Source organism: Macaca nemestrina, chromosome 9, assembly GCF_043159975.1.
Source record: "Macaca nemestrina isolate mMacNem1 chromosome 9, mMacNem.hap1, whole genome shotgun sequence".
NCBI lineage: Eukaryota > Metazoa > Chordata > Mammalia > Primates > Cercopithecidae > Macaca > Macaca nemestrina.
Genome location: NC_092133.1, coordinates 131,874,621 through 131,898,002, shown reverse-complemented (window position 1 = coordinate 131,898,002; position 23,382 = coordinate 131,874,621). Strand labels below are relative to the sequence as shown.

At 40.0% G+C, this 23,382-nt stretch overlaps 1 protein-coding gene across 2 annotated transcripts in view; it reads right to left on the bottom strand.

The window, feature by feature from the left end:
• The window catches only part of LOC105490609 (UPF2 regulator of nonsense mediated mRNA decay), a 128,888-nt gene that overhangs the window by 71,172 nt on the left and 34,334 nt on the right, over window positions 1–23,382 (bottom strand). For both annotated transcript variants that reach the window (XM_011756403.3, XM_024795689.2), the window contains exons 5-8: window positions 17,938–18,135; window positions 15,111–15,260; window positions 13,365–13,468; window positions 10,831–10,916 (exon numbers count right to left, since the gene is read on the bottom strand). In XM_011756403.3, the coding sequence (XP_011754705.3) occupies window positions 10,831–10,916; window positions 13,365–13,468; window positions 15,111–15,260; window positions 17,938–18,135 (538 nt within the window). The remainder of the gene's footprint in view (window positions 1–10,830; window positions 10,917–13,364; window positions 13,469–15,110; window positions 15,261–17,937; window positions 18,136–23,382) is intronic.

Here is a 23,382-nt window from a genome sequence, read left to right as displayed (position 1 = left end):
CTGTGCTCAAAAATGCCTGGAAAAAAATGAATGTGAAAGAACACTGTTATGGTTCAATTAAAGAATACAAAGGATTTCATAGGAAACACTAAAGCAGAAGATGATTCCTAAAAAATGAAATATAATAAACAAAACTCTGGGGTCATTTACTCTGAAATCAACAACCAAATGCCCTGTCGACTTTTCCACAATGCTGCTGTTTCCAACACAACAGCGGCACCAAGTGGTGCAACATACTAACAGATTTCACTAAAACATTCTCTCACAGTTCCAAATTGAGTGAAGGAAGAGGTCCAATCAGAAAACTTCTTACAAAAAGTCCAGCAAACTCTCCTAAAAGCTAGATCGGGAAAAGCTGTTCAAGAATTAAGCGCAGCACTTCACCTCTGAAGAGTATTCTGTTTACATTAATCTAAAGAGCCAACACTTGGCTAAAACAATACCAAGTGCATTTATACTTTAAACACAAGGAAAGAAGAGATTCTTATGTACTTCCCATGGTATTGACTGACTTCAAATTTTGGCTTAGGTGAGGGGCCTTCTGGGGTGCTGGAAATGTCATATATCTTGATCTGAGTGATGGACACATGTGTACTTTAGATAGAAACAACTCAGGAAGAGTAACTAGTGGCTGCTGGGTTTAATGCCTAGGTGAAGGGATGATCTGTGCAGCAAACCACCACGGTACATGTTCACCTATGCAACAAACCTGCACATCCTGCACATGCACCCCTGAACTTAAACTTTAAAAGTTTAAGAAAAAAAAAGACATAAACACTTAATGTGAAATCTCAATTACTTGTGTTTATAGCTATGTTATAAATTACCTATAAAATAAAATGCAAATATCTAAGGGGATTTCTACATCTCAGTGGAGTCCAAATGAATAGGCTAAGAGAGGCTGGGCACAGAGGCTCCCTCCCTGTAATCCCAGCACTTTGGAAGGCCAAAGTGGGTGGATCATTTGAGGTCAGGAGTTTATGACCAGCCTGGCCAACATGGTGAAACCCTGTCTCTACTAAAAAAAAAAAAATACAAAAATGAGCCAGGAGTGGTGGTACATGTCTGTAGTCCCAGCTACCTGGGGGGCTGAGGTGGGAGAATCTCTTAAGCCCAGTTGGTGGAGGTTGCAGTGAGCCAAGACCACACCACTGCACTCCAGCCTGGGTGATAAAGCAAGACTCCATCTCAAAAAAAAAAAAAAAAAAAAAAAAAAAGGCTAAAGGATATAATGATAGTCTTTTGAGATTTTTTTCATCGGGAAGAATGCAACTAAAAGTTAAAACACTGCTTCAGATCAAACCTTTAAGAACTGTAAAAATAAACTACATCAAACTTTAAAAACTGTGCTGCAAATTATACTACCAAGCAAGTGAAAAGACAACTCGGAAGATGGGAGAAAATACTTCCAAATTACACATCCGGTAAGAGATGTGTGCCCAGAATACATAAAGAACTCTTACAGCTCATTCAAAAGAGGACAAATACAGTTTTAAAGGGGCAAAGGCTGTGAATAGATACTCCTCCAAAGAAGATATGCAAACAGCCACTAAGCACATGAAAAGATGCTCAACGTCATATGTCATTAGGGAAATACAGTCGTCCCTAGGTATCCGTGAGGGACTGGTTCCAGGAACTACTACCCCCACCCAAAAGATACCAAATTACTTATAATGCCTAACACAATGTAAATGCTATATAACTAGTTGTTATGCTGTGTTTATTTTTTTAATTTCTTAGAGACAGAGTCTCACTCTGTCACCCAGGCTGGAGTGCAGTGGTGAGATCAGAGCGCACAAACTTCAAATTCCTGGACTCAACTGATCCTTCCACTTTAGCCTCCCCCAAGTAGATGGGATTACAGGCACATGCCACTATGCCTGGCTTATTTTATTTTTTATAGAGGATGGGGGTCTCACTATGTTGTCTAGGCTGGTCTCAAACTCCTGGCTTCAAGCCATCCTCCTGCCTTGGTCTCCAAAAGTGTTGGTCTTACAGGAGGGAGGAAGGAGCATGCCACAGAGGACGAGCATCTGACTAAAGAAGTCCCAAACAGGCTGGGTGGGTATGGGTGCAGGACTAGGCCAGGATGCCAAAAGGTGATAGTATTTCCTTGCCCCCTCTCCCAAAGCGTTCCAGCCTGCCCCAAATGCCAAAGACTCGAAGTAACTTGCTACCTCCAATACCATTTCACTGTCTACCCAGGAGAATATCTGAGCCTGCTTACTCTACGCTCAACTCTCTTTACTCTCCTTACCTCCCCGCTTGAGGGCTATCAGTCATCACTATCACTCAAAGAATAGAGAAAGCTGTGGGAATACATGGGTTCTGGAAGAATCAGAAATGGGATGGGCCGGGTGCGGTGGCTCAAGCCTGTAATCCCAGCACTTTGGGAGGCCGAGACTGGAGGATCACAAGGTCAGGAGATCGAGACCATCCTGGCTAACACGGTGAAACCCCGTCTCTACTAAAAAATACAAAAAACTAGCTGGGCGAGGTGGCGGGCGCCTGTAGTCCCAGCTACTCGGGAGGCTGAGGCAGGAAAATGGCATGAACCCGGGAGGCGGAGCTTGCAGTGAGCCGAGATCCAGTCACTGCACTCCAGCCTGGGCGACAGAGCGAGACTCCATCTCAAAAAAAAAAAAAAAGAAAGAAATGGGATGACAGGGAATTGATTGGCACTTGATTACTATCTTTCTACTCCAGACTCCCTAGGGATCAAGCCATCCCCCCTCCTCAGGGATAAGCTAAATCCTGCAGGTAGGGTAGAAATCTACCTGGGAGAGAAGGACAAAAGAAGACCTTCAAAATGAAAGACTTTTCTGATCAATAAAAACATACAGCCAACCAGGAAATGTCAACCTGGTCCAAGTCCCTCCCTATTACCTCATTTTACAGATCTGTAAACAGAGGCCTTGGCTTTCCAAATCCCACAGTAATGACCTTTAAAAAGATTGAGACGGTTTTATTTAAACACTGGAAAGACTATACAGAGTACTATTAACATGAGAAATGATTATAGATTTTGATACAATTCAATTGATTAAAATCTATATAAAATATAAAAATGCGCCAGGCATGGTGGCACATGCCTGTAATCCTAGCTACCCAGGAGGCAGAAGCAGGAGGATCACTTGAGGCCAGGAGTTCAAGAGCAGCCTGGGCAACATAGCAAGACCCTGTCTCTTAAAAAATAAATAAATAGACATGTAAAGAGTAACAGTCAAAGCTAGGTATAAATTACATCCTTCAAAAGACTGTCCTCTACCAGCCAAATCATAAGTATTTCTGTTTTCAACAAGATAACTTACAAGAGGAATATTATTAACACAAGTCTACTGACTGAAAACAAATCCCTGTGAGTACTTCTGTAGCAAGGGCCACAATGTTACCCCAATGCTTCACATGCTTCCCTACATTTTCTAAATGCTCTTGTTGTCCTAGACAATAGGCTAAGAACAAAAATGACATGGCACTTCTTGTCCAAAGTATCTAGGACTAAGCTGAGTTCACACGCTTGCCTCCCATGCCACGGCCACCTAAAAGTCATGCTAGGATGTAGATGAAAGTAGTCTGGATCCTTGAGTCACCTCCTGAAAGGGTGCTCTAGGGAGGCCACCAAACCCAGAGGACTTCAAGAGCCTCAGATTTCAGGTTTGTTGCTCCTCCAACATCCCTAGCCTATCCTGGCTTATCTGTCTTCTCAGGAAAAGTAATAGCCGACACCAATAAAGCTGAAAATAGTTTCTCAGTTATAGGAAGCTAGAATGATATTAATGTAAGAAAACATGAACTTCAAAAGAAAACTCTGACTGAAGCCACCCAGTCTGTCCAGATTTGCTTCAAGGTAAATTACAGCAGGATAAGCAAGTGAAAAGAAAAGGGAAAGCTGGCCCAAACAGGGCAGATCTTCAAATATGCAATCAACATGCTTCTTTCAATGATAAACACATATTGTTTCTCTATAGTTTGACCACTTATCCTCAAGTTCTATCTTTCAGTGATAAACCCATATTCCTGACATACAACAAAAGCTTAGCATCTGGAAAGGCAGGGTAAAGACCGAGCAAAAGCTCCAGGAGGAAATGAAACACCCATGCAGAACAGGGAAATGGCCCCCAAAGCAACCAACATCAGAAACCACAGCAAAAATCTGTCCTTAAAAAGGAAACCTGTTGGCCGGGCACGGTGGCTCACGCCTGTAGTCCCAGCACTTTGGGAGGCCGAGGTGGGCAGATCACTAGGTCAGGAGATCGAGACCATCCTGGCTAACATGGTGAAACCCCGTCTCTACTAAAAATACAAAAAAATTAACTGGGCGTGGTGGTGGGCACCTGTAGTGTCAGCTACTCGGGAGGCTGAGGCAGGAGAATGGCATGAACCCAGGACACAGAGCTTGCAGTGAGGCGAGATGGGGCCACTGCACTCCAGCCTGGGTGACAGAGCGAGACTCCGTCTCAACAAAAAAAAAAAAAAAAAAAAAAAGAAAGAAACCTGTTAATAACAAAGCTGAGCAAATCTAACTCATGATATGTAATACAAAGAGGGTAGGTACAGCATCAATGCAAAGGTACTGTCCATTTTTTTAAATTAAAAAAATTAGAAAGAAAAGAACAAATTCCTCAAAACCTACCAAACAAAATTCTCCAGAAACATACTGCCATGAAATATATGAAAATTCTGGCCAGTTTTCCACGCATTTTTAAAAAAATTGAATGAACTGAAACAAGAAATGAGAAAAAGAGTAGTAGAGGGAAAAGACTTGGCAGAATGCTGAGTAAGAAAAAGACGACACTGAAAAAAGTGATTGGTAAGAATAAAATAGCCAGAAAACAAGCAAAGCACAGTTATGCATCATTGGGGTACCTAAAAAAGCAAGCCAAAACAAGAGAACAGAACTAGGATTTAAATATATTTGAGGAAAAGGAAAACAAAATTCCCTGAATTTTTCAATATGAACATGGAAGGGGCATGAAGAAGGACCCAGAAGGATCCACACCAAGAACGATCTATCCTAGGAAAGTTATTGCATTTACTTCATTAATTAGAGAAAAAATTACTTGGCCAGTCATTTAAATGACCAAGTCAATTTTAAGAGAGGAAAAAAAAAAAGGCCAGCTGGCCTAGATTTCAACACAGTAATGGCAAATGCCAAATGACTATTGAGTGACACCTACACGATATTTAGGGTTAAAAGGTATGAGCTGTGGATCCTCCACTATAACCAGTCAAGCAGCCATTCAAGTAACATAGCCCCAATTCTGAACATAGAGAAATTCAAGGCATATTTTTTCCCCAACAACACTTTTTGAGAAAACTATTAGAAATGAACTTCAGGCCAGGCGCCGTGGCTCACACCTGTAATCCCAGCACTTTGGGAGGCTGAGGTGGGCGGATCACCTGAGGTCAGGGGTATGAGACCAGCCTGGCCAACATAATGAAACCCTGTCTCTACTAAAAATACAAAAATTATCTGGGCGTGGTGGTAGGCGCCTATAATTCCAGCTACTCAGGAGGCTGAGGCAGGAGAATCGCTTGAACTGGAGGTAAAGGTTGCCGTGAGCCAAGATCACGCCACTGCACTCCAGCATGGGCAATAGAGCAAAACTCAGTCTCAAAAAAAAAAAAAAAACGACGACGAAAATGAACTTTAGCAAATAAGGGCATTAGAGCAAGAAATTTTAATATAAATGTTTTATTCCCTATCAGGATATGTCATCAACATAAAAATAAGTGAGGCGGGCTGGGAAAGCAGACAGGAAGTCAGGTGTGCTGCTTGCCTACTTGTAATGCTGAAAGTTAAATATTACTCAAATACAAGAATAAATACATTTAAGAGTAAAAAGGAAAATACTAAGGAAGAAAACGTTATTAACTAATATCAGATGAGTGACTAAAGAGAGTAAGAAGACACCACAAACTAATTTTACCACTGCTCATGGTAGAAAATAAGAGACTGTCTAAATAAACAATCGCTAAGGAAACTTACAATCATAAAGTACTAAAATAATAATGCAAACCTTCCTAAAAACAAGAAACACACACTCATGCACGCACACTAAATTAAAAAATATAAAAGACCACACAATGAAAGTCTTTTAGGAATTAAACCAAAAAGAAAAATATTACAGAACTCAAGCCAATCATAAATAGCCTAAATTACTTTCATTAAAAGAAACGTATTTTCAGACTATGTCTGAGAGTAAAATTCAATTCAATTGTACATAAAAGAGACTCAACTAAAATGATTCTGAAAGATGGAATATAAAATAAAGGGCACAGGTATACCAAACAAAACGCAACTAAAAAGAAAGCAGCGGTCAGGCGCGGTGGCTCACACTTGTAATCCCAGCACTTTGGGAGACCAAGGCAAGTGAATCACTTGCGGTCAGGAGTTCAAGACCAGCCTGGTTAACATGGTGAAACCCCATTTCTACTAAAAATACAAAAAATTACCCGGGCGTGGTGGTGCACGCATGAAACCCCAGTTACATGGAGGCTTAGGCGTGAGAATTGCTTGGACCCAGGAAGTGGAGGTTGTAGTGAGCAGAGATCACACCACTGCACTCCAGCTTGGGTGACAGAGTGAGACTCCACCTCAAAAAAAAAAAAAAAAAAAAAAAAAGGCAGCAATCATAATCATTAATATCAGATGAGTCAGAATTCAGGCCAAAAGGCATTAAATAAGACCAAGAAGAACAATTTATAATGATAAAAAATGTATGTAATTAACAATTAAGTTTTATCTATACAACAAATACCACAACAGTAATATACAGAAATCTGGAATCATAGTAGCTATTAGAAGAAAGGCAACAGATCAGGAGTCACAGTCTTGACTCCACCTCTCAAGCCATGACCTCTGGGCAAATGGCCAAAAACGTAAGAAAATAGATCTGAATCATTATTTAATCATGTAAACCTGATCAATACGTTTACTGACTATATAATTAGAGACAAAGTAAACTTCAAAACTTCCAAAAAAAAAATAAAAAGACAGTATTCTCTAATCAAAATGCAATAAAAATATAAATTATTGACAAAGCCACAAAACAAAACAAAAAAAGCCCCTCTACCTGGAAATTTTGAAACTCGTTGGGTCACAAAGGAAATAAAACTAAAATTACCACATGTTAGAACTAACAGATGGCCGGGCACAGTGGCTCAAGCCTGTAATCCCTGCACTTTGGGAAGCCAAAGCAGGAGGAGCTGCTTTCAAGCCCAGGAGTTCAAGACTAGCCTGGTCAATATAACAAGACCCCGACTCTACCAATAATAATAATAATTTAATGTAAAAATTAGCCAGATATGGTGGTTCATGCCTGTGGTTCCGGCTACTTGGGAGGCTAATGTGAGAGGATTGTTTGAGCCTGGGAGGTTGACGCTGCAGTGTGCCGTGATCTCACCACTGCACTCCAGTCTAGGCAACACAGCAAAACCCTGTCTCTAAAAAAAGAACCAAGAGACATGGCTTAAACTATGCTCAATGGACAACTCATATGCGAAGTGCCAGAAAATAAACAAAATAAAAGGAAGAAACCCAAAAGAAGAAATTAATAAAGAACAAAACCAAAAATAACAGTAAGAAAATCATTACAGAGAATAAATAATAAATCTAAAAGCTGAGTTTTTTTGGTAGGAAAAAACTAGGTAAACCACTAGCTAACATAATCATGAGGAGAAAAGAGGAAGTACAAATTCAAACATGGCACTGTTTGTAATGGCAAGACTGGAAAGTCTGAAACAGTTAAATATAGTACATTCATCAAAAGAAACACTGCAGCTTTAAAATAACGAACAAGGGAAATCTTTATGTCTTGAGATGAAAAGATATGTATCAGTTACCCACTGTGTTAAAAACAGGAAATAAGAATCTGTAATTGTATTTTCTTGCATACGCAGAAGAATCTTTGGGAGAATATATAAGCATCAATATACTGATTTCCTACTGAAAGGAGTGGAAATTGGGCAGATGGGAAGGCAAGGATAAGAAGGATACTTTTCATCTATAACGTTTTCTACTTCTGGATTTTGAGCTATTAGGGCTGTATCACTTAATATTTAAAACTGCATATGATCAAGATTAATTCCTCAAATATTTTAAGGTTGGACTATATGCCAAACACTATACTTGGTGTTGGAGATGCAGAAAATGAAAAGATGGAGTCCTCTGTCCTAAAGAGTGATAGTTTCAAGCCTGAAGGAGAGACAGGAAGCAAACCAACATGAAGTGCTGTAAAGAACATCTCTATCTACACAAGGGAAAAAAGGAAGGCTGTCCATAGAAGATAGCTCTTATTAAAGACTTAAAGATGAGTCAAAGATTTCCAGTGGAAAAATAAAGGACATCCCAGATAAAAGCAGAGAGCAGTGGCAAAGGCATGGGAGTAGAGAGAGCAAACGGTATTCGAGAAGCCATTACAGATCAAGATTCTGCAGGAGGAAGAATAGCTAGAATTAAGACTGAAGAAGCTGAAAGCCAGCTAGCCAGGAAAGGGCATTACGTATCATGTTGCCTAATTTGATCACCTTTTACATGACAGGTATTGCGCTATGCGCTGGCTATAAAGCAGTAAACATGGCCTCCTTCCTGCAGTTTACAGTCTAGAGGACAACGTCAAAACATTTAAGAAAGAGGTTTGGCTGGGCGCGGTGGCTCACACATGTAATCCCAGCACTTTCGGAGGCCAAGGCAGGCGGATCACAAAGTCAGGAGTTTAACATCAGCCTGGCCAACAGAGTGAAACCCCATCTCTACTAAAAATATAAAAATTAGCCGGGCACGGTGGCGGGGCCCATAGTCCCAGCTACTTGGGAGGCTGAGGGAGCAGAATCGCTTGAACCCTGGAGTCAGAGGTTGCAGTGAGCTGAGATTGCACCTCTGCACTCCAGCCTGGGCGACAAGCGAGACTCTGTATCAAAAAAAAAACAACAAAAAAAGAGGTTTTACCAAGAATTTCCAGGAGTTTGATGCCATGACCTTTCCTGTCTCTGTCTCTCTGCACATACTGTGTTGCCTCTGTCAGCAACGCTCTCCCTACATTCCCAATCCCCACCCATCCCTTATCTAGTCCATTCTTCTCAGGCCTCAGATGAAATGACCCTTGTTCCAGGCAGTCTTCTCTGACTCCTCAGACTCAGTCAGTCAGTTCCACTTGGCTCTATGCTTCAAAGCATGCTGCGCTTCTTCTTGACAATGGCACTTAGAATTACTCCTGTGTCTGCCTCTCCAAACTGTAAGCTGTATGAATACAAGAACTAAGATGATCTTGTTCACCCCTGTACTGTATCTCCAGCATGGATCACAGTACACAGCAGATGCTTAATGAATTATTTAATGAATGATTAAATTTTAGAATAATATAACAATCTTTCCTGATTATCAGGCTGATTATAATATACTTAATTGTATTTATATACCACAAGGATATAAGACTATGAGATCTATTTCTCATGGCTCTAGAATACTTGCATCTTTTTTTAATACTTATGATAAACTGTCACTTCATTCCACCTTTTTTTTGAGATGGAATCTCGCTCTGTCACCGAGGCTGGAGTGCAATAGCATTATCTTGGCTCATTGCAACCTCTGCCTCCTGGGTTCAACTGGTTCTCCTGCCACGGCCTCATGAGAAGCTGAGTACGGGCATGCACCACCACACCCTGCTAATTTTGCATTTTAGTAGAGATGGGGTTTCACCATGTTGGTCAGGCAGGTCTCGAACTCCTGACCTCAGGTGATCCACCAGCCTCAGCCTCCCAAAGTGCTGGGATTACAGGCCTGAGCCACTGTGCCTGGCCTGAAGTATGTAATTTTACATTATAAAAATATTCATCCATATGACTTCTTCAATTACATAATTCTTAATTATCTACTCACTACATTAACACATTCCCTCTCTCTTGCCCCACTAAAATGAATTAATAATGCTAACGGGAGATTAAAAACTGATATGAAAGAAAAAAGGCAAGTAGTGATTTGGTTTCACTGAGAAATCTTACCATTATCAAGAGATCATGGGCCTCCATCAATGAATGAACCTCATTAAAATTCTGCTGAAGAAACCTTCAATGAAATCCCTCAGAATCCTTATCTTTTGGGGAGAGTATCTGTCTTAGCTACATCATATGTAATCATTTTAATAGTTAACAAAATTATTTAATTATTTATTGTTGAATAAACGGAAATAGATCTCCTCCAGGATTCTAAGGTCAACAGTCTATGAGTGGTCCTGAAATGTTCAGGTGAAGTAGAAATTTTAATTTAGTGTAATATAATGCATCAGAATTATCTAAAAGCATTATGCAACTGAATATGTGTCTTGAATTACTAGCAACATAATCATTAGTGTGATTTCCAATTCTATCCAATGAGTCTCTAGGCAGGCTATCATACCTCTAAACTATTATAATTACCTAAATAACTTAAAGTTTTTCATTTAAACATAAATCTAAGAACTAGATATATTACATTAGCCTGATCTTTGCACAAACTAAAAACTCTCCAAAAAAAATATGTTCCATTTATTACTTTTTCTTCAGAGGCAAAAATGCAAAGCAAGTGCTTCTAGCAATTCTTATTCTGCTTAAGCTACTCTTAAACATTTTCTCTTAAAATAATTAGGTATCAGAAGAAATATTCCCATCAGAGCTAACAAGCAGTGAACAAAAATCAATGGGAAACAAGTTCTAAAAAATACGCTAATAATGCTAATGACCTACAGAGTGAGTAAAATCAAAAGCAATATTTTTAAAAAGATAAGAATTTTGATCCTACAACCAGCACTACAGAGTAAAAACACTAATAAATTTCTCTTTTATAACACTTACCTTTGTCTAGGAACTATGAAGAGTGCCCGTACCAACTTCTTCCTGTTTGCCTTTGTGTTCATGTTCATGCAAAAATCCATTGCTGCCTGTTGGGAAAAAGCAAACTTTTTCTTTAAAAACCTCTATTTAGTTACGGAAAGCAGAAATCCTGCCTACTACGATATTTTTATTTGTTCTTAAACATTTCAAAATGGTTTTAAGAAACTAGTATTGTTAGTACCAGGAAAGTTTTCTGATAGAGCTCAAAAGTAGCAAGAATAGTTACCAAGAGCCAAGAAAACTACTAACTCTCATAAGGATAACCAAAAAGCAGTACAGGTGAATGAGAAAAGAGAAAGAGACAGGCACAAATTATACCCAAGAAGATGTAAGAATAAGTGTGCCCTCACATTCACTAAAAAAGTTTAGTGTTGACAGTCAGATTTGGTAATATTAGGGTTTAGAAAACAATACCCCAAAATATGGCTCTTTGGATGCTGAGTACTTCATTTGAACTAAGAAAACTGGAAAGCTTGATAAGTGGCCTCAGTCAAGGTCTCTGACAATACGTTGTTTCTCTTCCCAAGTGGAGGAAATGGCACTCTCTCTCTCCAAGATACCTTAGCTGACAGAGGAGAATTCTTCCAACAGAAACTCAACTGTCTTCAATCCCCTGTCTAAAATTTTATAAAACAGGGAATTTATCTTTTTTTTTTTTTGAGACGGAGTCTCGCTCTGTCGCCCAGGCTGGAGTGCAGTGGCCGGATCTCAGCTCACTGCAAGCTCCGCCTCCCGGGTTCGGGCCATTCTCCTGCCTCAGCCTCCTGAGTAGCTGGGACTACAGGCGCCCGCCACCTCGCCCGGCTAGTTTTTTGTATTTTTTAGTAGAGACGGGGTTTCACCGTGTTAGCCAGGATGGTCTCGATCTTCTGACCTAGTGATCCACCCGTCTCGGCCTCCCAAAGTGCTGGGATTACAGGCTTGAGCCACTGCGCCCGGCCAAAACAGGGAATTTATCTAGATGACCATTACCACCTGGACAGACTCTTTTCTGAGACAAGGTCTCACTCTGTCACCCAGGCTGGGGTGCAGTGGCACAATCATGGCTCACTACAGCCTTGCTCTCCCAGGCTCAAGTGATCCTCCTGCCTCAGCTCCCGGCCAAGTAGCTGAGACTATAGGCATATGTAGTTAAGGTAGAAACATAATAAACAGCTCCTTGGCTGGGCACAGTGGCTCACGCCTGTAATTCTTGCACTCTGGAAGGCCGAGGCAGGCAGATCACCTGAGGTCAGGAGCTCGAGACCAGTCTGGCCAACATAGTGAAACCCCGTATCTACTAAAAATACAAAAAATTAGCCGGGCATGGTGGCGGGCACCTGTAGTCCCAGCTACTCGGGAGGCTGAGGCAGGAGAATGGCGTGAACCCGGGAGGCAGAGCTTGCAGGGAGCTGAGATCACGCCACTACACTCTAGCCCAGGCGACAGAGCAAGACTCCGTCTCAAAAAAAAAAAAACAAAAACAAAAATTAGCTGGGCGTGGTGGTGTACGCCTATAGTCCCAGCTACTCAGGAGACTGAGGCAGGAGAATTGCTTGAACCTGGGAGACAGAGGTTGCAGTGAGCCAAGATCGTGCCACTGCACTTCAGCCTGGGCAACAGAGCAAGACTCCATCTCAAAAAAACAAAAACAAAAACAAAAAAACCTCATTTTTATGGACTCAACAAGGAGACTCTTAAGTGAAAGTGGCACTGTTTTTTAACAGCAAATGCATGGTGAAAGTATAATGGTACTAGTATAATTTGGTACCACTACCTTGAATCATGATAAAATGCTAGTAGCTCTACCCACCATCACTTTTGCAAATGTCAAAACAGTAAAAAAGAAAGAAAAAAAAATCGGCCTGGTGCGGTGGCTCATGCCTGTAATCTGAACACTTTGGGAGGCAAAGGCAGGCAGATCACAAGGTCAGGAATTCGAGACCAGCCCAGCCAATATAATGAAACCCCGTCTCTACTAAAAATACAAAAATATTAGCCGGGCATGGTGGCGCATGTCTATAATCCCAGCTACTCAGGAAGCTGAGGCAGGAGAATTGCTTGAACCTGGGAGGCTGAGGTTGCAGTGAGCCGAGATCACACCACTGCACTCCAACCTAGGCGACAGAGTGAAACTCCATCTCAAAAAAAAAAAAAAACCAACTTAATATTATCATCAAAAGAATTTTTGACCTCACAGAACCCCAGGAAGTGCCTCAAAGCCACTAAAAATCCAGAAACCATACTTTTAGCACCTTTGATATAAAACAGTATTTTCCAAACTCTGGGATCCATATATGAACAGGACAAAATGCTATAGCCAATTCTATACCCAAACAGAGCATCTACGAATTATATCCAATTTTGTCTGCTTATGCTGAATTCCCATCTAAGACTTCATTTGAAGAAATGGTGGACTTTATAGCTCAAATAGTCTAAAAACCATAGACATTCCTTATCAGAGGACTCCTACAAGCTCCATGTGCTTGAATAAAGTTACACAGAGATACCAATACCTTGTCTATCAGATCTCGGTTGACACAGTTGGGCAACTGCTGTAGGAAAGCATCTACTATGAGCTTGAGATGAGATCCAGTGCTGGCTTCCTCATCTTCTTGTTCTAATGTAAAATCAGTTTTTAAATAGGTTAAAAAAGTACAAAGAGAACACAGAATAAAAACATCCAATGATTAATTATTTGGAAAATAGATAATCTAGACCAATTTTTGTGCCCAGGAAAACATTAGTCATTTTTTAGAATATTATCCTGGAAAGTTTAGGTAACTCTAGAATCATAATATCAAGTCACTAGAGTCTTTCAGGTATCAACTATAAAAAGTCAAACTTTTTGCATTAGGCACAAAAACTTGGTCAGAAAAAGCATGCAGTGTTATGGTAAATGTTATTTGTATCTGCCCGGCATCCCTTCCCCTATGTTCTTCAATTAACAGCACTCCCAATTCTTGCCTTTGAAGCACTAAGCCTCCCTATTCCATGTGATTCTAAGGAGGGTGGCTGGTTTACATAGAGAAAGAATCTGCAGTAAGATAGGGTAAAGCCAACAGAGAGAAAAGCAATATTGACAGAAGGTATCCTTCTAATAAAGAATCTTGGCCAGGTGTGATGGCTCATGCCTATAATGCCAGGGCTTTACGAGGTTGAGGCAGGAGGATCACTTGAGGCCAGGAGTCCAAGACCAGCCTGGGCAACACAGCAAGACCCTATCTCTAAAAAATATACAATAAAATAAAAATAAAAATAAAATAAGCTGGGTGTGGTGGTGCACATCTACAGTCCCAGCTACTTGGGAGGCTGATGCAGGAGGATGACTTGAGCTTAAGAGTTTGAGGCTGCAGTCAATTATGATCATGCCATGGCACTCCAGCCTGGGCAAGAGTGAAACCCTGTCCCAAAAAAATAAAAGAATCCTAGCTAATCAACTCAAAGCTTGATAGGAATTATTTAGGGAATAAACGTAATATTTGTATTACTGAATACAAAACACAACTCAATTATAAAGACAGATAAAATGAATAGATGAACTGATAAGCTAGTCATATTCCTACCCAGTAATCATTTCAGAATAACTTTCAAATACATTAATGTTGTTTGTAAAGATTATGTCATATAATTAAATCAATCAGGAGAATGCTATCAAGTTATCAGAAAAGTATCATTATTCCATCACAGAAGCGGTAGCAAGAAAAATTTATTTTGAGATACTTAGGGCCGGGTGCAGTGGCTCATGCCTGCAATCCCAGCAGTTTGGGAGCCAGGTGGATCACCTGAGGTCAGGAGTTTGAGACAAGCCTGGCCAACATGGTGAAACCCCATCTCTACTAAAAAATACAAAAATTGGCTGCACAAGGTGGCAGGCAGCTGTAATCCCAGCTACTCGGGAGGCTGAGGCAGGAGAATTGCTTGAACCCAGGAGGCAGAAGTTGCAGTGAGCCAAGATTGTACCATCGCACTCCAGCCTGGAGGACAAGAGTGAGACTTCGTCTCAAAAAAAAAAAAAAAAAAAAGATATTTAGAACTAAGTTATTTAAAATTTAGATGATCATTAAAGCTTGTAGACATATAATACTGGGTATATAATGTCCTGTTATAAATCGAATTCCAAAAACAGTGATGGACTGAAAACAACAGAAAAACAAGGGATTAAAAAATACAGAATTAAGGAGAAAAGATCTGTATTCTTAGGCAAGAGCTCTGTGTGTAAAAACCAATTAAAAATGAAAGTTGGTAAAATAGTTCTTTACCTTGTTCATCAAGAAGTTTCTTTGTAAGATCTTCAGCTTCATCTCCACCCTCTAATTCTAAGGTGTCATCATTAATTTCTAGATTCTCCAACTCAAGTTCCAAATCATCGGGACTTGATACCTCCTTATTATCCTTAGATTCTTTTGCCTCTGTTGAAAAACAAACAAGTATACCTAAATGCAAAGTCATATTAAAATCCTGCTACACAAAAGTAGATAAAGACTCACAAAATCTGCATCACTTCTTTTAAAACCTGCATGTATAACCGGCAACTGAAGTTAATATATTTAGATTTTATAAAATACATTATGCTCGGCTGGGCATGGTGGCTCACCCCTGTAATCCCAGCACTTTGGGAGGCCCAGGAGGGAGATCACCTGAGGTCAGGAGTTTGAGACCAGCCTGACCAATATGGTGAAACCCCACCTCTACTAAAAATACAAAAATTAACTCGGCATGGTGGTGCATGCCTGTAATCCCAGCTACTCAGGAAGCTGAGGCAGGAGAATCGCCTGAACCCAGGAGTTGGAGATTGCAGTGAGCCGAGATAACGCCATTGCACTCCAGCCAGAGCAAAAAGAGCGAAACTCCGTCTCAAAAATATATATACATTATGCTCATCGAGAACGAAGGCTATATCTTCTCTGATTATGTATACCATTTGTTAACTGAAGAGATGGACGGATGACTGGATGGAAAGATATATGTGTGGATGAGGACTTACATGGCATGAAAATCTATCTATGCTAAAGGTGGCGGGGGAGAAAGGCTGATTAAAGTGGACTCACATTAAGAAGGGTCTCAAACTCCCAGATGAGGAGTTGAGAGTTTCTCCTTTATGCAAGGGATAACATTTAAAAGGGAACTGATGTGAAAATTAACTTAGCAGCAATATATAAAATCAATTAGAAAGTCAGGAAAGGGTAGATATAGAAAGACCAATTAGGAAAATATCCTTATCATTTCAATGTGAAGGGTTAGAGAAAACCAAAAAATGAAACACAACAAAAGAAAATGACCAGTAATTGGTAAAAGGCAAAACAGGAAGAATAAAAAAGAAAGAGAAACCAAACCTTAGTTGAATAAGAGGGACAAAATGTTAATAACTGAAGTTGAGTGATAGGTAAATGCAAGTTCACTATAACAGCCTTCTTTTGTGTTTGAAAATTTTCGTAAATAAGAAACAAAAGCCAATAAAACCTGAGTTCAAGAATATATACCTAAACTGAAAGTATGGTATTTCTCAGCTTCATCTCTTAAAAGCCTCTAATCTCCTAATTTCTGCATTGAACACAGAAATGTCTTACTGATACTTGATGTCATATCTTATTTGGGAGGATGAAAACTCTAGTATAAATCAGTTTTGCTACCTCTCGATGAAAACAGACTACTACTTTCTCATTCATTCATCTTTTCATTCTACTTTTACTGAATATCTACTATGTGCTAGGTATTGTTCTAGGCACCAGGAATATACCTGTGAGTACAGCAGAGAAAAACTCCTGCCCACATGCAGCATGCATTCACTCCCCAATGTCCCGATGTCTGGCTACTAAAACATCTACTAATCAGCTACATGTTCAAAATGACGCTAAGCTGTCAGACATTCTGAAAAAAGTTTAAAATGTGACCCTTGCTCTCAAAAAACATACAATTTATCTGAGGAAATTAAACTAATATGCATAAGGTAGTCAAATAGGGTATGGTGGGAGAGGGTTCCAAGCAGAAAACAGAACAATGCAGGAAGGCAAGAAGGCAAGAAGATGGGCCCATTTCAGAGACTGAGAAGGATGGCAAATTAAGGATAATAGAGTTGTAATGGCAAACCTGAAACTATGCGGGTCTTAAAGAGACAATGTTAACAATTTTAAATTATATTCCAAGTACATGTAAAGTTATTCAAGGACATCAGGTAGGCAGGAGAGTAAAATTAACGTTTAGGAATGCACACGCTGAGTGTGGTGGCTCACGCCTGTAATCTTAGCACTTTGGGAAGCCGAGGCAGGTGGATCACTTGAAGTCAGGCGTTCAAGACCAGCCTGACCAACATGGTGAAACCCCGTCTCTACTAAAAATACAAAATTAGCCAGGCGTGGTAGCACACTTCTGTAATCCCAGTTACTTGGGAGGCTAAAGCAGGAGAATCACTTGAACCTGGGAGGTGTAGGCTGCAGTGAGCCGAGATCATACGACTGCACTCCAGCCTGGGCAACAAGAGCAAAAACTCTGCCTCAAAAAAAAAAAAAGAATGCACAGAAGGAAACAAAGCAAATACAGGGCAACCAGGTAGGAGGTGTTACAGTAACCCAAGTGAGAGAGGATGGGAGTTAGATTAGAATAGCAGCAGCAAATATAAGACAAACCTGAGAAACACAACGTAACTGGCATTCAGAAACTCCCACTCTATTAATGACCTAAAAGCTCTGACTTCTCTAAAGTCACTCTTCTTCACAAAGAGTTGGTTCTATCTAGCCTAGAAAAGGCAGTACAGGTAACAAGCGTCTAGAGCTAACACCTGCCCTAACAATCTACCTGGGGGAAATGCGTGTCTTAGGACCAAGACCTCACATGAATTCACTACAAGACATTATAAACAAACACTTTCAAATTAACATTAACTTAAATGTATCAGCATTGTTAAAAGTATGTCAATTATCATCCTTTAATGCTCCATCATTCCATACAATTCTGTCACTCATTTACTCTAATGACTCAATGTTCATATTACAAAACTAGTAGCTTTTTTTTTTTTTTTTTTTTTACAAATACTATTTTGAAGCTAATTCTTGTAGCACTTAATGTAAATATTTTTTCTCTAGAATTTACCTTTGGTATCATCTTTGTTGGACTCTTTATTCTGACAACTTTTTTCATTGTCTTTAAACAAGATGGCTGGGACAAAAGCCTTCAAATCAATGAGGTTCTCATAAAAATTCCGAGCATCTTCATCTTCCCATATACCACCTTCCAAGTCATATTCTCCAGGTTTACCAGGAGTGAATATATCAATTCCAGGCCCATGTTCTACCATAAAATAAATCACAAGTAGTTAACATAACTTGAGGTTATGGCATGATAAACAGGACATTCGTTATTTTTTCGGTTTTACAGCTACTGAATCTTGAGTGTTTCAACTGACAGGAACTTCTTCAATCAACAAGCACATGTGGCCATTTTCAACACCAAATCAAAAACTGTGTTTTAAATAAAGCCCTTTAATGAAACAGACTACAGAACAGCATAAATACTTTTTGCTCTTACACTTGTTTTAAGCAATTAATATGAGATTAAATAGCCATTTGATAAATTAGGTCTACTTTCATGAAACTTAAAGTCAAAAAATAAAATATATAAGTCTGGCCACTCCTACGACATCCGTTTAAAGTCTCACCTCCCCCATGAGTATTTTTTTTTTTTTTTGGCAACTCATAATCCTCTATACTATTTACATCATACTTATATACCATTTATATCTCCAAAGACAGACCATAAACCTTTAATTAAGAAGCATTCCTCCTTTTGGCATAATCCTTAGCACATGGTAGATTGCCACTGTCAACCTAAAATAATCAAAAAGGTCAGAATCTAGTTTTAAAGAGAGTTTATTCAATTGCAAAGTTTGAGGACAGCCTCCCAGGAAGCAGAGATTCCAAAGAACAGAAGTCAGCGTTCCAAAGTGTAGAAGTTTGAGATTGTTTATATAGAGAAAGTTTAGGTAATTTCAACATCTTTCCACATAAGGCTTAATGCACAGTTACAACTATCTGATTAGTAGAAGTCGTCTTTTTTAGGAAAGATATACACAGGTTACGTAATTCAGTCTCCAAGGCTTAACTTTCCCCTTGCTATAATAAATTTAGAGGGTCCTGAATTTTTTTTTTTTTTTAACAGAGTCTTACTCTGTCGCCCAGGCTGAAGTGCAATGGTCTGATATTGGCTCACCACAACCTCCACCTCCCGGGTTCAAGTAATTCTCCTGCCTCAGCCTCCCAAGTAGCTGGGATTACAAGTGTCCACCACCACACTTGGCTAATTTTTCGTATTTTTAGTAGAGATGGGGTTTCACCATGTTGGCCAGGCTGGTGTCAAACTCCTGATCTCGGCTGATCCACCCGCCTCGGCCTCCCAAAGTGCTGGGATTACACGCATGAGCCACCACACCCAGACTGTATTTATTTATTTATTTTGAATTGAGACAGGGTCTCACTCTGTTGCCCAGGCTGGAGTGCGGTAACACAATCATAGCTTACTGTAGCCTCAAAATCCTGGGCTCGCACAATCCTCCTGCCTCACCCTCCTGAGTAGCTGGGACTACAGGCATGCGTCATCAAGCCCAGCTAATTTTTCTATTTTCAGTAGAGATGGGGTTTCATTATGTTGCCCAGGCTGGTCTCAAACTCCTAAGTTCAAGGGATCCACCCGCCTCAGCCTCTCAAAGTGCTGGGATTACAGGCATGCGTGACCACGCTCAGCCTTTATTTTCTTTTATGCCATAAATGTCAGTCAATTGATAACTAGAAAAGAAGGGAAGAAAGATGAAGTGTACAGATCTCTTATTAGAGAATGGAAAGTATGTACATATTCACACACATGCAGTACCTACAACTACAGATTATAAACTCAGAACACTGAAAGTAACTTCCTACTTTATGATTATGAACTCATTCATGAACGTATCTATTCTCACATACTTCTCTCCAAATGAGAATTATAGTGACTATGTAAATTAAAATTAACCCTAAGTTAGATTATCCATTAAATGTGATTTATGAAAATAAGAACACCAAAAACAAAAAAACACTGGCTGCTTGAAACTCCTCACTTTCCTTACAGAACATATATTTAAACACAGACTTATTAGGACACTAAACCAATACACCAAAAAGAAAAACACTGACATATTTACAACTTCTGTTTAATGAAAAGTATAAACAAAAGTAAAAAACAAACTAGAAGACAATATTGACAATATTTAAAGAATACATCCGTAATAAATAGCGCATGGTATAATAAATATATTTGGTGTTTGTCACTGGTTCCTGGCAGACCTCCTAAAAATGGAATTTCCTGAGTAAAAGTAATGTTATTTTGTTATTCATAACTAGCTTATTGACCCTACCTCAGCTGATGCTAATGAGGTGACTTAGGGTGGAGCCTCTGGATAGTCTCAGGATGGAGCCAGTCACCAGAAAGACCAAGTGACTACAGGATTAGAACTTTCAGCCCCACTCTCCCACCCATCTAGGAAGCCGAGAGTCCTCGCCAGACACCAACTTGGCTGGCACCTTGATCTTAGACTTCCCAGACTCCAGAGAGGAGGAGTAAGTTTCTGTTGCTCGTAAGTTGCCCGGTCTAGGATATTTTGTTACAACAGCCTGAAAAGACTAAGACAACTATATAATATTAATCAGGTGTTAAAAGGAATGAGATGTATCTACAAGAACTGACTCAGAAAGCTCTCAAACATAATTATTGAAACAATAAAGGAAATCATGCAAAACATCTTACCTAAGTTACTGAAGCTAGAGATATCTAATTATACATATTTTGTGGAAAAAAGTAAAGTCTGGACACATTACTATCAAGCTGTTAAGGGTGGTTACCTTGGAGAATGTAATGCATCTGACAGTAAATTTTTCACTTTTTAATCTACAATATGCATAAATATTTTGTGTATCTAAAAAATAATGTAAATCAAAAAAATAAATTCAGCTTCTGAGAGGTAAAAATACTACCAAACAAAAGCAATAAAAAAATAGAAAAATCACAGGCACAGGACAAGAGAAAAAGAGAGGAGGGATAGTTGCAATGCATATAAAAAAGAGAAAAGAGAGGAGGGATAGTTGCAATGCATATAAAAAATATAATTTCTGTCGGCTGGGCATGGTGGCTCAGGCCTGTAATCTCAGCATTTTGGGAGGCCGAGACGGGCAGATCACAAGGTCAGGAGATCGAGACCATCCTGGCTACCACGGTGAAACCCTATCTCTACTAAAAATACAAAAAATTAGCCGGGCATGGTGGCAGGCACCTGTAGTCCCAGTTACTCGGGAGGCTGAGGCAGGAGAATGGCATGAACCCGGGGGGCGGAGCTTGCAGTGAGCTGTGAATGCGCCACTGTACTCCAGCCTGGGCGACAGAGCAAGACTCAGTCTCAAAATAATAATAATAATAATAATAATAATAATAATAATTTCCTTAATATACAAAGTGCTTTTTTTTTTTCCCCCTGAGATGGAGTGTTACTCTGTCACCCAAGCTGGAGTGCAATCTCAGCTCACTGCAACCTCCGCCTCCTGGGTTCAAGCAATTCTCTCACTTCAGCCTCCCGAGTAGCTGGGATTATATGCGCGCTCCACAACACCTGGCTAATTTTTGTATTTTTAGTAAAGATGGGTTTCACCATGTTGGCCAGGCTGGTCTAGAACTCCTGACCTCCAGTGATCCACCCACCTCGGCCTCCCAAAGCGCTTTTATAAATCAATTTTTTAAAAAGATACAAGGGGAAAAAGGGCAGGGGGTGGAGGTATCAAAGATTCAAATAGGAATTTCACAGGAAAAATAATACATTTATAAAACAATCAATAAACTTAAAGATGCTAAAACTTGACTTCAAGTTTAAAAATTAAGAACTGCAATGTGGTAAGAGTGTAAAGAAACAGTCATTCTCGGGCCAGGCACAGTGGCTCATGCCTGTAATCCCAGCACTTTGGGAGCCCGAGGTGGATGGATCATGAGGTCAGGAGATTAAGACCATCCTGGCTAACACAGTGAAACCCTGTCTCTACTAAAAATACAAAAAATTAGCCGGGCATGGTAACACACGCCCGTAGTCCCAGCTGCCCAGGAGGCTGAGGCAGGAGAATCACTTGAAGCCGGGAGGCGGAGCTTGCAGTGAGCTGAGATCGCACCACTGTACTCCAGCCTGGGTGACAGAGCAAGACTCTGTCTCAAGAAAAAAAAAAGAAAGAAAGAAACAGTCATTCTCATATACTTAGTGGCATGTAATTTTTTTTTTTTTAATTTTAAGTTCCAGGATACACGTGCAGAATGTGCAGGTTTGTTACATAGGTATACATATTCCATGGTGGTTTACTGTACTTATCAATCCATCATCTAGGTTTTAAGCTCCGCATGCATTAGGTATTTGTCCTAATGCTCTCCCTCCCCTTATCCCCCACCTCCCAACAGGCCCCAGTGTGTGTTGTTCCCCTTCCTGTGTCCACATGTTCTCACTGTTCAACTCCCACTTATGAGTGAGAACATGTGGTATTTGGTCTTTTTCCTATGTTAGTCTGCTGAGAACGAGGGCTTCCAGCTTCATCCATGTCCCTGCAAAGGACATGAACTCACTCTTTTTTATGGCTGCATAGTATTCCATGGTGTATATGTACCGCATTTTCTCTACCTAGTCTATTATTGATGGGCATTTGGGTTGCTGTAAATTTCTGTAATAGAAAATATGGCATTTTATACACATACATATATATATATATATATATATACATATTTTTTTTTTTTTGAGGCGGAGTCTCACTCTGTCTCCCAGGCTGGAGTGCAGTGGCACGATCTCCGCTCACTGCAAGCTCCGCTGCCTCCCGGGTTCACGCCATTCTCCTGCCTCAGCCTCCCTAGAAGCTGGGACTACAGGTGCCCGCCACCACGCCTGGCTAATTTTTTTGCATTTTTGGGGTTTCACCACGTTAGCCAGGATGGTCTCGATCTCCTGACCTCGTGATCCACCCGCCTCGGCCTCCCAAAGTGCTGGGATTACAGGTGTGAGCCATCGCGCCCGGCCAAATATGGCATTATATATTGAAACTTAAAATGCATATATCCTTTTAGTCCAAGAATTCCACTTCTAGGAATGTATCCTGTAAACACTAGCATATATACAGAAAGAAGCAGGTTCAGAGATTTTGTTACAGCACTGACAATAATAGCTAAAAGCCAGAAATACTAAGTGTTAATCAACAGAGGACAAGTAAACTACAGCACAACCATACAACAGGATACTACTATGTAGCAATTAAAAAGAATTAGATGGCACTAATGTATTAAAATGAAAAAAAATCTAAGACATATGATTAACTGGAAAAAGTAGCTGTAGAATAAAGGATATTCTGATCACTGGACAATGTAAGCCTCTTCCGGACAAGATGAAGTACTGTATCAGTGACCCAAAATAACTAAAGATGCAAGCAAACAATATTAAAACAATGATTTTCAAACACTGGACATCAGGCAGTATAGGAAAATAATCCCTGATAA